Source organism: Dreissena polymorpha, chromosome 15 (assembly GCF_020536995.1).
Source record: "Dreissena polymorpha isolate Duluth1 chromosome 15, UMN_Dpol_1.0, whole genome shotgun sequence".
NCBI classification, from domain to species: Eukaryota; Metazoa; Mollusca; class Bivalvia; order Myida; family Dreissenidae; genus Dreissena; species Dreissena polymorpha.
The window spans coordinates 62,834,560-62,857,227 of NC_068369.1; the positions used below are offsets into that span (position 1 = coordinate 62,834,560).

The 22,668-nt window shown below is 37.1% G+C and overlaps 1 protein-coding gene across 3 annotated transcripts in view; it reads left to right on the plus strand.

Annotated features, from left to right (window-relative positions):
• LOC127860434 (F-box/LRR-repeat protein 7-like) overlaps window positions 1-22,668 on the plus strand; it is a 36,476-nt gene that overhangs the window by 11,394 nt on the left and 2,414 nt on the right. For 2 of the 3 annotated variants that reach the window (XM_052398515.1, XM_052398514.1), the window contains exons 2-6: window positions 16,677-17,157; window positions 18,494-18,760; window positions 19,825-19,991; window positions 21,144-21,346; window positions 21,855-22,034. In XM_052398515.1, coding sequence (XP_052254475.1) covers window positions 16,677-17,157; window positions 18,494-18,760; window positions 19,825-19,991; window positions 21,144-21,346; window positions 21,855-22,034 — 1,298 coding nt within the window. Of the gene's footprint in view, window positions 1-4,580; window positions 4,912-16,676; window positions 17,158-18,493; window positions 18,761-19,824; window positions 19,992-21,143; window positions 21,347-21,854; window positions 22,035-22,668 lie in introns of those variants that run through there. The other variant, XM_052398513.1, reaches the window with a different exon arrangement.

The following is a 22,668-nucleotide window of genomic DNA, read 5'->3' on the forward strand; positions in this document are numbered from 1 at the left end:
TAAGTGCTATATTGTATATGTTTTAGTTAGGTGCTATGGACAATATATTAAATAAAGAATTATGAATCATTTTGTTTTAAATCTTGGTCTTTAAACAATTATTATTCCGAATAATTATAATTGCTATTGAATAAAAAGAACTTCAATGTTGATTCCGTTTGCATAATATTGTATTGATACGGTCTTCGCGCAAAAAGACTGCGATCAACAATTATTTAAATGGCCCTGGGGCTTACTATTTAGTGTTTCCAAGCTCCGCTGTCTTTAAAGGGCAGTAATTATGCAATTTTTGTTAAAATACTAAGTCGAGTCCTTTCCCTTGTATCGTTCTTTAATAAACGCGTGGCGCATCTTGCACAGTGGGTTTGGAGGATTTTATTCACTCACTACAAGTACAAGTAGAAAGGTGGGACTATAAAAAAACACTTTGTGGGTAAGTTTTTCGGACTGTCCGTCTGTCCGATTATCCGAAGCTTTCCAGCGTTTTTACTTCCTTTAGCATTTAAATATTCGAACTAATTTGATACAAAAGTTATCTAACCTTAGACGGCGTGTCGCGCTTATAAAACATGATCACGCGCAAGGCCAATGGTATTCTTTCCAGACAAATGTGAAATACGCCAGTTTATAGCCATTTCTGTGCATGTAAACTCTATAATTTTATTATGCATTGATTGATTTTAATAATGCTTTGAACAAATGTTCCCATTCGTGACAGTTAATTATTCTCGATCGGTCATTGTCGTCTCGGGTACTACTTAAATGATCCCCGGGTACTCTCAAGTATACTTAAATGTACCTCGTGAACAGAAATTATACAAAGACGTACCCGGAATTCTAACACTAACTTGGTCGTTGTCGGCCTTTTTTCTCAAATTGATTATGTTTATATGTATGCCAATATTCTGTCAAATGGCCTCTATATTATCGAAACTCATACGCAAAGAGCATGCATGTTGAGGCAGGTTTTGTTAAAAAAGAATGTTGTTGTGTATCCCGTAGCGCGTTTCTTGATATCTGATTTTGGGCGGGAATAAAACTCGGGTACAGTCTAAATTGGTCGGGTACGTTTTAGAATATTTTCCGTACCCGGGGTACATTTAGGTATGCTTAGGACTAACGGGGGTACACATAAGTAGTACCCAAGCCGACAATGACCAATGGAGCGTCACTTATATGACCGATTCTAATTCAGAAGGGTGCATCTTGTGAGAAACAAGATGGCGACGTCTATGCCGAGAAGGGTATAAAACGACGTAAAATTACTGTCTCGCATGGCCGTCGCCATCTTGTTTGTCACGTGATTACCCTCTCTGTTTTGTGCCGACCCTAAAGTTTTTATTTATTTTTGAAATCCGTGCATCCCAGGCTGCGTTATATATCAAAATTCGATCACAATCATTAAATTAAAATCATAGCAATAGAGACATTTGCGATATGAGTAATAATTGTTATGAGTAATAATTGTTATCATGACCTATGGATGAAGCGTTTAAGAAAGTATGTCAGACTGTATTGAAAATAAAAAAGGACTCCAAGATAGAGCAAGCTGATGTGATTTGTTTACTATACCGTGCGTGTATACAGAGTGCTCATGTTGATCTGGCAGTACACGCCAGCAACATCGCACATTTTACATCGTGAGAAATGCCATCTTCGGTTTTGTAAAGTGAACTACTTTTAAAAACACACACTACTGTTTTGTGTACGTTCAGCCACGTGTGAAACATGCAAGAATCGACCATGCAAACCTTGTCCATCTACGATTTTTGTTAAATATGAAATATATCAACATACTTAATCAAAGCGCTGAAGGCACTGAAGTTGTTCGCTATTGCATAATTTAAGACGCAACTCACTTTTGAAAATTAATCGCAAGTTTGAAATCAACACAAGCCATTCAAATTTATAAAGAGTGTGTCTTAACGCTCGGGTCGAGATGTGTGTTCACTTTTTGTCATCCTATTTATTTTATAGAGATAACTTAAACAAAATAACAACAACATGGCCCTTTTGACGTTCTATAAGCATAGAAAGTATGATGAAATGATAATGAGAACTGAATATAAAGAAAATATGCAATCACGATCATTTTAAATGCACATTGTTGGAATATCGAATACCAAACTCACTAAGAATATATTTTCATGATGTAAATTCCCGGTACAAAACTTTCGATTTTTGACACCATATACAAATTCAAAGTAAACAATAAGATAATAGGTAAAAAAACATAAAAAAAAATAAATCTGCGAGCAATACTTTTTACTCACGAATAAGGTAGTCATCAAGACAGCCCTGTTGACTCGTACTTTGTTGTTAATGAATTACTTGTTACCCTAGCAGTTCACAGGATGCCAACAACTTTGACCTAAACATGGGTATAGAGCACTAATGCGCCTTTTTCGGCGTAGCTGTATAACCCAGCTTTTCACCTTAAATGACTTTTACATAACGCCAGCAGACACGCATTAATATATTCGAATATTTCATAGGCTGTTTCGAGATAAACTTCTGAACCTTGGCTACATCACTGTGTCTGTGTTCAGCGTAAAGGTAGTAGCACTGTTCAGTGTAAGGAATTCCGGACTACTCTCTGAATGTTCAAACGACACAAAGTGTGACCCAGTTACAATTACGTGTTAAAATCCATATCGCAGAATTTCAGTACTCTTTCACTAAATCGTCCTAGGAATAGACAATTGACAGTCGATGAACACAGTTTTGCTTTCAAGATGAGAAAACAAACATTACCAAAATAGTATAGTATCACGATACGAGGAACATCGTTTAATTATCCAACCACAAATGTTTGCCGTACGCTGTCAGCACGTCTGGAAATCGTTCCTAACGCCTGGATAGAATGCCCTTATACACCAGTTTGCTATTTTGAATTCAATATCGAACAGCATTGTGTTAAAACGTGCCATTAACAATTCGCAATTAGATTTTAAATGACCCTTGTCTTGCGAAAATGGGTGTTATTTCATATGCGCCCATATATATATATATGGCCCACTCAGCCTGCACAACTCTTATTCTGGTCAGGGGACACATAATGAGACCATAACACATTGAGTAATTCTATAGTGATCAGCATCGCCTCTGACCAGATGCAAATGCACAGGTTGGGCTTAAGATACGCTGGCCGAAACGCATAAATCCCATTTTCACATGACGCGGCTATGAAATTGTGATTTAAATGTTTTGATAGAAAACTGCATGTAAATCAAATATTAACATACTATATATTTCGATGGTGAAGAAATGCACTCATAATAAGGCATGTAAGGACTCATATGATGTGCACTCCCGCAGTATAATTGTATCTACTTACACTAATGTGTGGGTTGACAATGGTTAAGACATTTTATGCGGTGAATATGCGACTAACAAGTAAATAAAACACAATGGTTAAACTTTTGTTTTTAATTTAAATATTTGGAAACGTAAATTGCAAACTTTACTTTAACGTCAGCATTTACGCCGACTACCTTTTTAAAATATATTTCTTGTTATATTAAGTTGTTGTTTTTTCGGTTTTATTGATTATAAAGCCTTTTTGTTGTTGTCTATATAGTATACATGTAGTTATTGATGAACTCATGTTCAACGTTTTATAAATTGAGAACTATGAATATAAACAAGCTTAACCTTCAACTATTGCGTTGTTTGCACCCGTGGATACAAAAGATCGCCGCTATCTGTTGAGAACAAAAGAACGTTTCCCAGGTAACGCAACAGTCGCGTGATAGCGCAATGGACATTCCAAAAGAACGTTTCCCAGGTAACGCAACAGTCGCGTGATAGCGCAATGGACATCCCACTATAGTTGTTTATCAGCAGAAGTTTTATTTTCCGGCATATTTTAATAGCCTCATATTATGAATGACCTGGGCTGAGCAAAAAAAACTACGTTATTAAGACGCAGCAGATAGAATGACTATGCTTAATCATTCATAAACATTCTGTTCCGCTACAGGCATAATACAAACATTCTTTATAGATTTTTTTACTGTATACAGAGCGTTAAAAATATTCCATTTTACACGTTATTCACATTATGTTTGCAATTGTGAATGAATATAGTTGAAGAACTCAAACCTCTTGCATAAATCATACAACTCTTTCTCGTAATCAGGTTTGTCGTAGTTAAGAGCGAACCGCGACATGAAATTTCTGGTACTAACAAGCGAACAACTAAAAACACAAATGGTAAGTTATACTGATTAAGCGAATAATCCAGTCATGAATGGTGTGCACTATGCTTTATCTCTTTGTGAGCTGCCAGCGCTTAGATTTACTCTCTTTACACTATATTTAACACATTTACCGACGTTATACAGGGAGTAGATTCCATAGCTGATTTTATAACCCCCCCCCCACCCACCTCAAAGTTTGATAATAAGATTTTCCATGCACTGTGAAAAAAATCGATTCGCAAAAGCCTTATACTCGCCTTTACTCCATGCGCGTGTTCCGTTTACTGTCTTGAAATCTGTTTTCTTTCTGGGTTCCAAGAATGTTGCGATACGCATCATACATTCAGTGATATTTGGCTCACTGTGCCTCGAGTAAGCAATTTATTGGAAGCTTGGATAAATGTGGGGCAACTTTGTTTAGCTTTTTTTCGGATTTCCGATCATGCGTCGGGTGAAATAATAGTTGGTTTATTTATTTAGCTCATATGTGAAATTTATGTTATGTGATTGATAGTTTATACATTAGAGCAGCGACATCATGTAAAGTCATTAGAATCGATGGATGCAGACGGCTAATTGTGTGGTGTTCTTGCTTTTGATATGACCAGTGATTTACGCTATGGAATTCCATTCAACGATATACGAGGTTGCGCAAGACGCATCCCAAATCGCATCAGCCCGGTTTGATCCGTATTATAACCACGAAAATGTAAGTAATGTATACCGTATAAATATACCGCCGTGTCGTATTTTAATGCTGCACTTATACGTATATTATGTGGTATATTATGTGTTAATAACAGCGACACAGCGTTTAGTCATATTTTTCCTACAAACGCATACCCAAAACGAATCGTTTTTAAGCTACGACGTTGTGTGTTTTTTCTATTTATGAAAATGAGTCGCGTTCTGAGAAAATTGGGCCTAATGCATGTGCGTAAACTGTCGTTCTAGATTAGCCTGTGCGGACTCCCAAATTAGCCTGTGCAGTCCGTACAGGCTAATCAGGCACGACACTTTCCGCCTAAACATGATTTTCGGTAAGGAGGGACTTCATTGAAACTAAAAATACCATTAAAGCGGAAAGTGTCGTCCTGATTAGCCTGTGCGTAATGCACAGGCTAATTCATTTTAGTCTTAATTCATTTAAGGGAATATTTTAGATTAACCGTAATTAAACCACTGTTTTGAAACCACTACCTGATGCGTCGAAATTAAAGCACATGGGCGTCATCTCGATTTATGTTAGTGTCACTCATCAGCGCAAAAGGAATGTTCTCTGAATAAAATAATCTGATTATGCGAAAATTGGCTTGATTCTAACCTATTTCATAAATATTTGTGAAATAACCATAAGAACTATATTATACTACGGTGTGATCTGGTTCGGGATGTCTGTTTTGCATTAATATTGAGTAGTTTTACATTTGCTTCTGTGTTCTTTATTCTATAATTATAAATAATATGCGAACTGTATATACTATGAACAACTTGTCGAATAATAGTTTAACGCAATTGACGCAATTTAAAGTTTTGTCAAATGTAGTTTTCTTTATTCAAATCAAATATAAAAACAAGAAGAGAAGAGGATATAGTATGCCTTCTAAATGTTAAAGTAATACCCCGGTTCGCATTTTATGTTCATGAAAATATAGTTAATTAATATAGCTAATTTTACTATATTGATATTACGCTATAAAGTATAATAGTTGTACAGTTTGTTTGATTGCGTGATTCCCATAAATTATCCGCGTGAATGACACTTTTTATAGGAGCGTTAAAAGCGGCACTTTGTTGTATTATCAATTGATTGCATTTAAACGACTGTTTGGACTCCCACTTATGAAATCGATCTCAGTCATTTCTAATGTGTCGTTCACGACAATTCTTATAAATGTCTTTCACCCATTTATGCCTAGCGTCTAGAAAAAAGGCCTTAGCAAACAGCGTAGACCCAGATGAGACGCCGTATGATGCGGCGTCTCATCAGTATCTGCGCTGTTTGCTTATACAGAAATTTCTGTAAATTCTGAATATAGAAATAAATATACTAGACATCCCTAATTTTGGAAATGAATTGATCCAATTTTGAAGGATGGGAGAGTCCTCAAGGCATAAATGGGCTAATGGCAAGACCGCGATTTATTGTGTTCTCATAGAATTAATATTTGAGTCGCAGCCATAGTCATAGTTAATTAAAGAGACAAAGTTGTTATCTTTGATCGATTGTGTTCACAAAATTAACTAAGCATCATTATTGCATTTTGCTTCTTATTTTACCAACTTTGCGTAGGCATTTAAGGAATTGCAACATAAAAATATACATTAATACAATCATACAAAGGTACACTTTGTAAAACAGTATTAGTGAAATACATGTAGTAGGTTGAAGTGGTAGGGGGTTGGGATGGTGGTGGTGAACTAACGGTGATAGTGGTATTATTTGTGGTGGTGCTGGGGTTTGGTGTTGGGGTTAGTGATGGCGGTGTTGGTATCGCAGGGTGCAGGTTCAACGGGGTTCACATGGGATTTACACAAGGGCTGGAAAGAATGTAAACACTTTATTTTCCTTATATTGCTTTAGTTAAACATTGTCAGTACTCTAGTGCCCATATTTATTTCCAATCTTTATCAAACTTGGCCAGAACGTTTGTGCAAATCATGTCTTGGCTGACATTTAAAGTGGTTCCGTTCGTCGGAAAAAATGTCCGCCTAGCTTTTTTTCCTAATATGGCTTTACTAAAACGCTGTTAACACTCTAGAAGTGACATTTATAGTCGAATGGTCATGAAACTTGGTCAGAACATTTGTTAAAATGATATCTTTGACGAGTTTGAAAATGATTATGTTGTAACGGAGATTTAACAAGTGCAACGGAGACCGAAAAGGGACGTTGGTGTAATTTCCAATCAAGTAATTTTGTACTTAGAAAATCATTAACACAGTTTCTGATATTTATTTATAGAAGATCATTCAAGCATTGAACATAAAATGTAAAGAAAGTTAACAAACTATTACGAAGATAGAAACAACTTTTAAGTAAACATGAGCGGTAAAATACTGTTCAAAATTGTTTCCTTTGATTCGCGGTCCTGATTGCATTTGACTCACAGGTGGTTAGCGTGTGGCTATGCTATTAATTAGTGAAAACGTCATTTTGAATGATAAATTATCATATTATAACAAAAGTCTACTTTTCTGAAAAAAATCACTATCAAATATATTTATATAACAGGGTATCCAACTCGAAATCACCCGAAAACGGGGTGCATCGTTTTGAACAGCCATTACTTCATCAATTTTGCAGCGATTTTCACGATCTTAGTCTTATTCAAAGCAGAAATGAATTTCCTTTCTGGAAATTTATATGTCTATTTTTACAAATACTGGGTCAACTTTTAAGAAATAACACGATACACAACTCCCGTGACCCAGTTAACACCGATCAGACCGTATTTTTACTGAAATCTTCACGGAGTAAAGGGCATTTTCCCTGCAAAGTTCACGGACCTCGATACCATAATTCAATAAAACGTATGAACAAATTCTTACCGTGCTTGCCGGAACATTATGAATCAAAAACAACTGTCCAGCGCATTTTGAAACCTTTGTTTACATACATTTGAACTAACTGACATTTTAAACACACCAGTGATCTCATTGGTCCAATGCGAAGGTGTGTCTTTAGAACTGGAGATTTCATTCATAAATACGGTCTGATCGATGTTAACTGGGTTACGCGAATTGTGTATCGCCTTATTTCTTAAATTTTGACCCAGCATGTGTAGAAATATTACAAGATATATACATTTCCAGAAAGGAAATTCATTTCTGCGTTGAATAAGACCGGGTTCATGAAAATCGCTGCAAAATTGATGAAGTAATGGCTGTTCAAAACGATGCACCCCGTTTTCGGATGATTTCGAGTTGGATACCTAGTTATATATATATATATTTGATAGTGAATTTTATTTTTCAGAAAAGTTGATTTTTCGTTATAACATGATAATTTATCATTTAAAATGATGTTTTCACTAATTAATATCATAGCCACACGCTAACCACTTGTGATTTGAATGCAATGTAAACATGTAGTGACTTGATGCTCATATTCTGTACGCGGTACATTTTTAAACGATATACAGTCCAACCAGCGACCGCTTTTGAATAGCGACCACCTGTGTATAACGACGACATCAACCCCCCCCCCCCCCCCGAACGAATTCCCTATATATTTTACCCGCGAATAACGCCCCTACTGTTGATTTTTTATCTTGTTGTGAGTCTTCGGCCATCAAAACAATCGGATGTAAAATGCCGTTTGGGAATAAAACAGGGAGGTTACAGAACCGCTTTAACGCCTTTTATGAACAGCTGAGTCAACAAAGCTATTTATATGAACAATTTAAAAAAGAGATTCTGTTGAATTGTATTATTGTACAGAAAAGCGCTTGTACGCTTTATAGCGTTGTTCTCAAAGATATAGTCGCTGCCATGAATTATTGATGCGCCGAAAGTTGTATCCTTAACGAACATAACACGGCCGCGGCTGGAATTCGAATCAAGGGGAATTATTGGCACACGTTCAGAGAGTATTGCACAGGTTACAGCCACTATCGACACATTTATTTATATTTATAGAAGCGCATAAAACACATGAGATCAATTGTAATTTTGATGGCACTATGTCGCCTATTAGAGGGTCTGTGAAAGCTTTATGGTGTTTTAGTAAACATTGTTGGCATGAGAGTTTTTGGAAGCGTTGCCTGGCCGTTGTCCTTGTGGCCTAGTTATGGGCACCACGTTACTTAAACTTCTCAGAGAGTCAAAGTGTCGGGAAGACTGTGGAACTGGTGTGTGGTCTATTTACAGGGTGCAGGATCAACGAGGTTCAGTGGGGTTTACACGTTATTTTTGCAAGTATCTCAAGTAATGCAAAAATGTTTAGTGCATTCAATATAGTGTTTTTTTGCAGTTTTTGGCGATTTCTTAAGATATAAGAGTAAATCATTGAATACGTCCGAAATCGGTGACAAAATTTCACCTTGCGTGCAGCATAACCGTGTACATGTATGCGTTACACATCGAATTTTAGGCCAAGAACACAGATCTATTAAATACAGTAATTTCTGATGTATTACTCACTGCCATAACCAGCACAAAACACAGTCTATCGTATCTTACGTATTTTTCTGTGGAATGCGATGATGATAACGTAACAACATGATACTGTTTACGCGATATTATAACATGACGTCATGACGGTTGTGAAATTCCGACAATATTTTTACTGCATTATTAACATCGCTAAAAATTGTTTCTATAACGAAGGCTTGCATTATCTAGAAACCATTAAATACAAATTATATATCACTATAGCAACCGCGATATCGATGAGGATCTGTTCCACATATGAATTGTTATACTACTGTAGGCAATAGTATTGGTACGTTCGCAGGTGAGAATACTCAACCAGAACACAATGCTATGTGGTGTACTCAAACAGTATTAACAAAAAAACATCGTTTGAAAAAAAGTTGTAGCTTTTCTTCATGAAAAGAATCCATGCATAATAAAAAATATACTTACACGCATATTCAATCTGACTATGAGCCCAACATGAGATTTCTTTTCTGTACAATAAAGTGCGATGAAATAAAAGAATGTGCTTCGGGGTAAATTCGCGTATTATCTCCATAAAGTGGTCATGGCAATTGCCACATACGATCACTTTTGATTGATCACATCGTTTGATTGCATGAGACTTTGTACAATATTTGTACACAGCTCATATAAAACAACACATATCCGGCTTCATCTTAACTGATCCATGCAGGTATTCTGGTAACATACTATGGGATATGCGTAGTATGCGGTCAGAGATCATGCCAATTATCATCCCTATCATATACCGGCAATTATCGGTTTTCCTCTCGAATAAATTTGCATCAAGATGCAAGAATTACTATAAGTGCGTATTATGCAATGCTATTGGGAAAGACTGTTGTTAGGAAAACATGACTGTAATTTATTGCTTTTACCGGTATACAAAAATACATATATACCAAGTAACTGAGGTAAACAATACTCGTAATATACGAGTCCTCACAAACATTTGCTTTTATATTTTTCCACCGTAGATTATAGAATCGTTTGAAGTTATCCGATTGGAGTACGCAACCATGTGCTGGTGTTAACGCTGAAGGCAACTCAACACTTGGTCGTCTACTCAATGGTTGAAAATTTCAGGGGTCAAATGAGATTTCAAAGGCTTATTATACTGAAACACAACTGATCGTTTAGGTGTGCATATGCTCTGCAAATGTTTCTCAGTACACATTTTTGTCGAATACTATGTTATTTTAAGACAATTTATATAATAGAAATGAACTATTGATTTAGCTTTCCTGAAACTTTTGCATGCAAGGCAGATACTTTCACTGCGGGGAATCACGTGATCACAAAAGTACATCGTACGCACAGAATGGCGGAAAAAGCTCTCGCTTGATGACGAAAATCAAGGTTTTCTCATATTTTATAATATCAAAATAAATGATAACCATGCGCAGAGTGCCCGCTAAGTCGTCTTATGTACTCTGGCAATTATCGTATTTCTTAGATTTCTTTAGTTTTCTCAAACCATTAGGAACAATTAGCAATAAAAATTGTACATCGTCTGAACATACTTTATTTTGAAGTGTTTGCTATTCTAGACGACAAACAACGAAATAAATACAACATTTTTTGCTTGATAACATGCTTAGAATATTTTGTACAAGGTTTTGCTTGTTGTTAAAGCTTTTTGACGATGCTGCGAAGCATCGTCTAAGTAATCATACCATGAAAAAATTATTCACAATGGCGACCTATGTAAAAGACCGAGCCAGTCCGATTGAGATAGCTCGATTTTTCTAATCGGCATACCTCGCTGATAATCATTGATAAAGGTAAATATTAATAGAACAGGATATTCTGGGAAACAGATTCAATAAGTGTATCAAAACGTTAATTTTAAATTAGTAATTTTACATCCATGTTATTTTTATGGACCAATGAAACAACTATATATTTTCTCTATTTTGTTTGATATTTGTTCTCGATTTTGTAAATAAATTGCGAATGAAAACATGTAAAATTCACTTTTTACGCGATCACAAATCTAATGCGAACACTTTTGAACCTGCAAATTGTAAACGCTGCACTGCTATGATATATGTAGATTATGTAGATAAAACAACATTTCTTTGCGTAGTTGTCCGTCCCGCTAACGCAGTGGTAAGCACGTTCGCTTTTTCACCTGTACGACACCGGTTCGATTCCCGCTCCCGGCGCAATGTTATTTTTTGTTTGTTTTGTGGTCACCATTCCGGACAGGTGATTTTTTTCCGGATAATCCTACCCCCCCCCCCCCCCCCGCAGCACAAGACCATATACAAAATTGAAAAGTATTTCAGTAAACACAAATAAATAGCTGGAAATTGCAGCTATCATTCAAAATTCGTCCCAACTGTCGTCAATCTAAGCTTATTAGGTAGGAGTGCTAAACACACTCCAGGTCCCAACATTATGCAGCCTTAGGCGCGGAGGTAACTCATAACCTTGGAAAAACACAAATACACACACTGGGTGCAGCCTAGGCGCGTATAGACTTAAACAAGGCAACAAACTCAAGTGCGGGCACAATCATTTTAAATTTACATATTTAATACGATATTCTAACAGAAATTACACAACCACCTAAGTGTACATACCATGTTTGATAATTCGTTCGATTGTTAGATTTCAACATATACATGTATAAGGTCATATCGCTTTGGTTAGTTAACTTATCCATATGTTCCTGAGCGAACTCGAATAGTCAAGTGCTCCTACGATTGAGCTCACCTGGTCCGGCTATGTCCTCATACATACTTTCGAGAATCATCATAAGAGTATTGCCATACTTAATGAACAAACGTGCCTATGCGTATTGAACTTAAATTAACAAACAATATTCAACAGGAAAAAAAGCATATATCCATGTCCATGGGCATGTGAAATCACGTCCGTACATATAACATTATTAAATTAAGAACGTAAACAACGAAATAAAGGTAGGGTATGATGTACATGTGTTTTTATTATTAACGATCATGTCGTGTTTTGTATATATCTGCTGAAATATAATTTTAATAACCCACAAACATTTTATTATAATAGAAAGTTTTTACGAAAAGTGGTACAGAAAAATACACGCCGATTATCTGTTTAAAGATATTTTTTGTTAGATTTAATCGAGAATGTGACCCGCCTCCCAGTTTCGCTCAATGGGTCAAGTTACCCACGGGTACAACTTCCCCGTACCCCTAAAAAAAATTCGTACCAGAAATGCTTCGTAACCATTTTTTTTTCGTACCAAAGTTTGTTTCGTACCCAAAATTTTCGTACCCAGATTTTTCATCGTACCCAAAATGTTCGTATCAACATACACAATGGTGGTGATATAGATACACTTAAATTGATGTTTTATATCAATCCTCTTCAAAAGCATCGTCACACCAGTACTGTCAGTACTTTGATTTAGATCTGTGGCGATGAATTTGGAAAATAGTACATCGTCTGAACGTTTTTTTTTTGCGTACATTATCTGAACGGTTTTGAGTACATCATCTGAACTGCTTCTGTTTTTACTTTTAATGCGATATTTATCATTATAAAATTGTAATAACATCTGTGATCAGCCAAGCGATTTTTCGTCCTAATGACTTTCCGTTTATTGATCAGAAAACACAAAATCCTGTGTTAATTTACATGTTCACATAGTGTTATATTTTATTCAATTACATTTATTAAATTAAATACAAGTCAAGCTAAAAAAGAATGTAATTTATATCTATGTAAAGGCATGACAATAATGCTATACGAGGTATGCCATTTGGACGAAAGATCCTTGGCTTTTAACATATTTATATTTAAAAAGACCAAATGTAGTTTGCAGTAAAACTAAACTGAACTCAACATTTCTTTTTACATACTTGGTGCATGTGAGTGCTTATTAAAAATATCATGCTCGGCTCGAAACGGTGGCAGCTCTGAGCTTGCGGTGATTTTTGTCAAGCTTCAATAATATTATGTAGTATATAATATTAAATGTAAATCATAGTCTGAATTACATATATGTGGTAATCGATATATAATTATTTTTTTGAATATAAAATATTGATGTCATCAAATAAGTTGATTTAATTAGATGTATGTTATATAATAGCTGGGTGTTTTTATTTCAGAATGCGCAAAAAGTCAAGTTGATCGCTTCATCGTTTGAAGAGAAAGCGCTTGAATACATCGCAAACAATACGATTAGCACCAAAATGCATTTCGTGAACTGCATTTCACACTGGAGTTTGTCTGCAACAAATTAAACCTGTGCTAACGCCCATTAAGTCACCATTTCGTTCACCAGTGTATAAAGTATCTGCACCCAAAAAGCGAGCAAAGAAAAGCATTTTTGCAAGAGCTCTTTTTGAGCAGCAGCCATCTTGTGAAAAAATATGGCCTGACATTCATGACGCTACTGAATCAGATTATGTTCTGAACATTACCAATGGATCAGTCAAAACAAAATGGAACAGTTAAGTGGAATCGATATCATGTGAATCTCAAAGCTATGAGAATACTACAAAAACAAGCACACAATTTAACGAGATACATATTCATAAAATAGTTTGTACTAATGTATCTGAGATATGAAATAGTTGTATATCTACATCTCATTTATTAACTCTACTCAGATTCTACCAACTCCTTTTAATACCAATTTTATAAATTGTTATAGACTTTCCGAATGCTTTAAGAATGGTGTGTGCTATTCTATGCCAAATACAAATTATGTTTATGTTATGTCATGAAATAAAAGTTAATGTTAATGAAGAAGTCATTATGATTATGTGTTATATTTTATATGAAACATCATATAGAGGCCCTCGAATACATGTATGTGTTATTTAATCTTGACTGGGGTCAGAAGTGGTCACACGCAAGGAAATAAAATATTTTATTGACTCGAATAGCTAAATAACTGATAAAATTAACTTCTAATCTACCGGACATGTGCCAATTTGATGGGGGGGGGGGGGGGGGCAGATATAAGACATTAGCAAAAAACAGCAAATACACTTTACACAAGTTTTGATGATTCAAGAGGACTTTATTGGATTAAAAGCATTTTGATGACTTTTATATCTATAATTCCTATTATATATATATATATATATATATATATATATCTATAATATATATATATATATATATATATATATATATATATAGAGAGAGAGAGAGAGGAGAGAGAGAGGAAGAGAGAGATAGAGAGAGAGAGGAGAGAGAGAGAGAGAGAGAGAGAGAGAGAGAGAGATGAGAGCGAGAGAGAGAGGAGAGCGAGAGTAGAGAGAGAGAGAGAGAGAGAGAGAGAAGAGACTCTTACTCTCTCTCTCTCTCCCTCTCTCTCGCTCTCTCGCGCCTACTCGCTTCTCGCTCGCCGCTCTCTCTCTCTACTCGCTCTCTCTCGCTGCTCTCTCTATCTCTCGCTCTCTCTCTCTCTCTCTCTCTCTCTCGTCTCTCTCTGCGCTCTCTATCTTCTACTCTCTCCTCTCTATCGAGAGAGAGAGAATATACTGCTGTTGATAGCATAGCGCAATGTTGAAATTATGCATTTGTACACTTCAGCATGTGGTGCATAACAACTAGTGCTCAGAGTATTTTCTACATTGTCAGATACAAGTTCCAATAGACAACATCATTGCAGCAAGTTTTTTTTATTATAAACGATAGTGTTAACAAGGTTTTGCTACAGCCATACAAGGTAAACTGCCCCGCTCCCTAGTGGCCATGTTTTTTAACGGACCGTAACAATTTTCGAATTCAGCCGAGGTGAATAACATAATCATAACAACAAATGTTCGGACCAAGTTTCATGAAGATTGAAGTATAAATGTCACTTTGAGATTGTTAAAAAGGTTTTTCTATAGCCATGTGAGCAAATATGCCCCCCCCCCCCTGGCGGCCATCTTTTTCAACGAACCTGAACCATTTTCAAAGAAAGCTGATATATCATTAAGACATTAAGACATACGTTTTGACCAAGTTACAAGAAGATGCAACTATAAATGTGAATTCTAGTGTTAACAATCTTTTTCTTTATTTTGACCAAGTGACCTAGGTTTTGACCTGGTTTGACCCAGTTTCGAACACGACAAAGATATCATTGGGAAAACTCTTATTACCAAGTTTCATGACAATCAAGCAATAAATGTTACCTTTAGAGTATTAACAAGGACAAATGTTGACGACGCATTAAGGACAAATGATGATCCTAAAAGCACCCCATGAGCACGTTGTACTCAGGTGAGTTAAAAATAAGGAACTTAACGTTATATGTATATGAAACAAATGTAATTTTCATTTTAACTAAACCGGTGACGTGTCCAAACCAAGCCAGTTGTACCTTAGCACAAATATTCGTGGCCATGGTAGTGCAGTTATAAAATTGCCCTTACTGAAGCTCGTTTCATTCCGTTCACTGTTGTTTATTTCTCAATATGAAACAAAAGAAAACCAGTGTAATTTGTCCACTTCATATTGATGTCTTAATTTATTAGCCCATCGAAATGTAGAGAGAACATGTCTTCTTGGTCATTGTGTAGTACAATCTGATCTCAGTTCTGAAATTTAACGATATAATAGCATACAGTTGACAATATAACAGCAAATAATTTTTAACACATTGAATAAACACACATTCACAGATGGACATGAAGGATTTCTTTGTCTATTAATTTTTGTAGTAAAATTAAAAGAATACTAGCGTCATAAATAGTCATTGGCTGATCACAGATGCTATTACAATTTTATAATGATAAACATCGCATTAAAAGTAAAAACAGAATCAGTTCATATGATGTACTTAAAACCGTTCAGACGATGTGCTCAAACAAACAACGTTCAGACGATGTACTATTTTCCAAATTCCTCGCCACAGATCTAAAAAAGCTTTAACAACGTGCAAAACCTTGTACGAAATATTTTAAGCATTTTAGCAAGCAAAACATGTTGTATTTATTTTGTTGTTTGTCGTCTTGAATAGCAAACACGTCAAAATTAAGTATGTTCAGACGATGTACAATTTTTATTGTTTATTGTTCTTGAATGGTTGAGAAAACTACAGAAATATATGAAAAGCGACAATTACCAGAGTACATAAGGAAACTAAGCGGGTAGTCTGCGCATAAAATATGATAATACCTTGATTTTCGTAATTAAGCGAGAGCTTTTTCCGCCATTTTGTGCGTACGATGTACTTTTGTGATCACGTGATTCCCCGCAGTGACTTTGAAGGAGTCAAAAGTGAGTAAATTTTAGAATGCTTGCATCAAAAAGCAGGATTTTGCTTCCAATAAAATCCTAGTTCTCGCCTTCTACTTCTGTGTCTCTTTTCAGTCGTGCACAGTGGACAGTCTACCAGACAAGTGCCTGCTCTATGTGTTTTCGTACATTCATCAAAGAGATCTCGGCAAAATCGCGCGCACCTGCAAAAAATGGCGTCTCCTCGCCTACAACCAACAACTTTGGCAAGTGGTTTCATTTCGTCCGGAGTACAACGGACTTCACGTGAACAGTTTCGAAAACTTAATTGCCCTCATAAACGTACGATTCGCACCGTCGCTACGCTACATCGAGCTGCCGTGCGAGCTTGTGACGCCACCAATTCTGCACGAGCTTTCGAACAAGTGTCCCGCACTGAGGTACATGACGTTGGACTTCTCGAATGCCATGCAGCTACACGATTTTAACGACCTGAACTCGTTCCCGTGCAACCTGAAGAGTCTCTGTATTTGTCTGTCGGAAGTGATCTTCCTCGAAGGCTTCATGCGACGCATCTACAGCTGTCTGTCGTCTCTCCAAGTTCTGCATCTGATAGGTGAGATAACAGCATACAGTACCGATATAGAATTCGATGTTAAAGTAATATTATGGGCATTTGACAGTATATAGGTGTTGATCGCAACCGTTGTTTATTTTTTCTGTGTTTTCACTTCATATACACTTATATTTGTTAATGCAGCATCAACATACTAAAACAATATCCCGGAAAGAGAAAAATAATCCGTTTTGACAACTGACGACAGAAATGATTCGATGAGTCTAAATGTTGTTTTCATGCAGATTCGTTCATATGACACCAAGACACAATTTTGTTTTACGGATCATTTCGGCTTAGAGGACTTGGTGAGTCATGTAAAATATCGAAAATAATATATATATATATATATATATATATATATATATATATATATATATATATATATATATATATATATATATATATACAACTGGTAGCAAGATGAGTTGTAGATAATTGGTCAGTTACCACATTTTAACTAATTCTTTTGACTTGAAAAATTCTTTTCAGCTCAATTCAACATTGAAAAATGCCCATAATATCACTTATAGTAATTTTAAGTATTACATTCGGTAGTAGATAACTTGGTGGTTATTTTTTTTTTATATTATTTTTGTTATATATGTAAATAATTGTTACACCTCTAGCTCCAATTAAATGGAAGTTTTAATACAAATAATTTGAAGTATCAAAATACATTAGTATTGTTTACAGTTGTCGCACATCTTTTTGGACCATCATGCAATAAACGTGCAACGTGCAAAATAGTTAATTAAACATTTGTACATGATCAATAAAATGCAATTTTAGAAAAACATGATTTCACCTGTAAGCATATAATTTCATCACCTATGCACACAACCGATGTGTACTAATTTCAAATAGAAAGTTACGCAGTAATTACACGTATTTACCGTGGATCTCTCAGACTGCATACACCAAAACGTTTTAACGTTAGAATCAAAATTCACGGCGCCTAGTCAAAAACGCATAATACCGGAAACATGTGTAACGTTTCGCATATCAGACGATAAAACACTTAAGTTTCCGTCATCCGTTTTGGTTATGCGCCATGAAATTAAAAAACGTAATCGCCCCGAATATTCCTTTCCCTCAAAAAGAAAAGTGAAAAAGGCCGTATGCTGCAAACAGCATAAAATCAAAACAGGGTTGCATGCCGTTTGCTGCTCATCAGTATCTTAAGGTTGGAAACTAAGCCAATAAAACTTATATCTAGTAAGAAGGGTATTAAAATTATTTTGATTTTCCAAGGGATTAAACACGAGTCAAAATGCGTATCTGAGTGGTTAAGGGCTACCGCTCCATCTATTGTGCGGGTTGGGGGTGTTTGCAGGTACGTTTGAGCAGACGAGCGAGGGGGAGGAGGACGTATACGAGGTCGTGAACATCGGCAAGATCAAGGCGCACACACCGAACCTGCGCGTCGTTAACCTGTACGGCATCACGTTCATCGACGACTCGCACATCGAGCTGCTCACGTCCAACTGCATCCACCTCGAGTGCCTCGCGCTCAACTTCTGCCTGCGCGTTAAGGGCGCCTCGTTCAAGAATCTCATCATGCGCTGCAAGAAGCTGAAGACGCTCCTGCTGCAGCATACCGGTAAGTGTGCGTGGTCACGGGAGTATCGTGTGAGATGCGTTCTCGGAAAACCGGGCTTAATGCATGCACGTTAATTGTCGTACCTGATTAGCCTTTTCATGGAAGACACCATCCGCCGTTGCTGGATTTTAATTCAGAAGAAACCTCCTAAAAATTCCTTCGATGCGGAAAGTGTCGTCTTTGATTAACCTGTGTGGATTGCACAGGCTAATATTGGACGACTCTTTACACACATGCATGTAAGCCAAGTTTTCCAAAAACGACAGAACTATGCTCATATACTTAAGTAGTACGGTGTGTTCCCGCTCGAGATAGTTTTCACTTAGCGAATTATGATGGAGTGAGAATATCTTGGGAACGGTTGCCTTTAAGGTACTTTTATATCAAAACGCTGATATCATAGATATACTGTTGGCGAGAAAAGACTGTACGTTAACCCATTTATGCCTAGTGGACCCTCCCGTCCTTCTAAATTGGATCAATTTATTTCCAAAATTAGGGATGTCTAGTATACTTATTTCTATATAAAGAATGTATCTTACAGAAATGCCTTGAAGCAAACAGCGCAGACCCTGATGAGACGCCGCATCATGCGGCTTCTCATCTTGGTCTACGCTGTTTGCCAAGGCCTTTTTCTAGAAGCTATGCATGCATGGGATAATTCAACCGCATTATCTGGTTTACCGGTATACCAATACAATGATGGTGTTATTGTGGAAGTAAGGGATAAATAATGTATTTTATTGGGTTTATAGAAGGTAGCATTAATAACAAGAAGCGTTATACTTCCACCGCCGTATAGCATTGCTACAAACATAGATTTACTGACTCGTAGTCCATCGAATAATGAAGCGATTCCATTACAGAGTTCCTGACCGCAACCACGAAACCTTGTAGACATGCTACAAATATCTCAACAACGTCTCCTTTTTTCAGCTTAAGTATATATAAGCCCCGTTCTGGGAATATGTGGCTTAATGCATGCGCGTTAAGTGTTGCCCTGGTCCGCACAGGTTAATCAGGGTCGACACTTTCCGCTAAAAATAAAAATGGCGGTCTTTCAGGTGTCGAGGATGTGTACATGAAAAGCGTGCCGTGGGAGACGTCACAGGTTCACGAGCTCGACCTGACGTCAACGGAGCTGTCCGCGGAGTGCCTGGAGCACGTGCTACTGCGGATACCCTTCTTCACGTACCTCGCTCTCGGGCACTGCGAATTCTTCACAGATAAGGTAACGCTAAACGCGCCTTAAACATACGCTATGCAAGAAATAGTACATACCAGTGAGGGCCTCCTTGCATTGAAACGACCAATCAGTCAGCCCCAAAACATTGACCGAAACCGATGACTGACGTCCTTTTAAATTTACTGATCGAAAGGGATGTCACTATAATGCGAGGTAGCCCTGAATAAGCTGTTCAATTTATTATTACAAATAATACCGTACATTTTAGAACGTGTGCTTGGAAATAAAAATACAATCATTTTATATCACAGGTTTTATTAAGCATTTGTGTTCGCAAGAAATATAATTTATTTCACAGGGTAGCAACTCGACCAAACGACAATATGACATATTTAATAAAGGTTTCAAAGTCAAAAAGCTGATCGGGTACTGATGTACAGATATTTATTTGACATTAGGGAACAGCAAACTATTGGCCCTTATTCGAGACAATATTTTGAATAATACACTCTCTTCTGACGAACAATGCTTCGACAGTTCCCAAATACCAATAATGTTTGTTTAATTAGATATTTCTAAAATAAAAATAAAAATACATTTTGTATAATTATAGTAATTATGATGACAAAAGCATGAGGCAAGTTATATCGGTAATCACATTTTTCAATTCAATTCAGGATGTTATTTCGGCGTACGTTTGCAAACCATCTATACATCTCATAAGTATTTCAATCAAAACAAAAGATGCACTTAACTTTTATTTCATTTCTGCATTCAGCTATCATAAACTAGTCAATTTGTATAAACATTTAAAGATGTATTAATTGTGTTTGATGAATCGTGAACAGTCAGGGTGTGCTGTCAGGATAAAACGTTTTTCAAAGCAATTAACACATGTAACTCTTTCAGTGCTGGAACCGAATTGCGAAGGCCTTTGCAAACAGTTTGGATCCAGATTAGACGCCACAGAACGTGACGTCTCATCAGGATCCAAACTATTTGCCATTCTGATAGTATTCTTTGAAAAAAAATCGAAGAGAGTATTCTTTGAAAAAAAATCGAAGAAAATACTAATTTTAGAAATTCAGCAGACGACATTTAAGCAGACGACAAATTTCCCAGCATGCAAAGGGTTAATAAATGTATCATTCCAAGTGTATAATCATGCATTACAGAATACAGCGTTCTTTACCGCAGATACTAGGTGAGATGGTCGCAGCGGGGAAGTTCCGGCAGCTTAAGGCCATCGACCTCAGTTCCACTTCCGGTTTGAGCGAGAACGCCATCTACCAGTTTTTGCAGACGCACGGCTCCGGCCTCCATGGCCTCGTGTTGTCAGGGAAACCGAAACTCACAGAGAGCTTCTGGCTGAACGTTATAGCGTTCCTGAAAAATATCAGGTATGCTTCTATGGTCTCACTTCCACTGGTGTAAAGGTTAATTGCCTTTCTCTGGGAAAACGGGGTTCTACGCATGTGCGTTAAGTGTCTAAATTGCACGGGCCAATGCGTGACGACTTTTTAAGTTATTTATGTTATGTTTTCGTTTAAGGACGTCTCTTTTTTGCAAAAATCCAGTTTAGGCGGAAATGGTCGCCCATTATTAGCCTGTGGGGACTGCATTACAAAATGCATTTAACCCCAATATCTGAAAGCGAGGCTCATATACTATCCTTGGTTGACAACTTCTATAAACTTGGCTTATGCCTTATTTTTGTTTTGCTCCCTCTTTCATACATTTGCGCGTATTTTTATACTGGTTACACTAGTTTTAGATTATTTCCAAGATGCCAATAGCATATACCCTTTTTATAACAAGAGAGAAAATTTTTATCGTAACATTTAAACTTATGAACTATAAACCCTGAATAGATATTAGAAGCAAACGCCGTTTTTGTCGTCCTCTTAGGATCTGTGTGCTGGGAACCGCCAACGGCTGGTTCCTGAAGCTCACCACGAAGGTTCACATCGACCAGGTGATCGAGGCGTTCGCGCAGAACTGCCCCTACATGAGCCGCCTCGAGATCCAGTGGGACCCGGATACCATCCGCTTTAGCGACAAGAGCAGCAAGTTCATAGACCATATCAGGTAGGTATTGACCGGGAACCATCCGCATTGCAGGCTTATTAGGCTACTAGGTGCAGGGTACAAGAGCAGCAAGTTCATATTCCGTGTTAGGTGGGTAGGGACTAGGAACCATCCGCATTGCCGGCTCTTTAGGCTACTTGAGGCCCTGTGTTAGCAAGTTTATAGATCATATCAGGTAGGTATTGGCCGAGACCCATCCGCATTGCGGATTTAGTAGTGTTCTTGATGCAGGGTACCAACAAGTTCATAGACCATATCAGGTTGGTAGGTGCCGAGAACCATTCGTATCGCGGTTTTAGTAGTCTATTTGATGCAGGGTACCAGCAAGTTTATGGACCATATCAGATAGGTATTGGCCGAGACCCATCCGCATTGCGGATTTAGTAGTGTTCTTGATGCAGGGTACCAACAAGTTCATAGACCATATCAGGTTGGTAGGGGCCGAGAACCATTCGTATCGCGGGTTTAGTAGTCTACTAGTATTTGATGCAGGGTACCAGCAAGTTCCTATACCATTTCAGGTAGGTAGGGACCGGGAACCATCCCCATTGCATGTTAAGTAGGCTACTTTATGCAGGGTACCAGCAATTTCATAGACCAAATAAGGTAGGAAGGGGCCGTCAAACATCCGCAC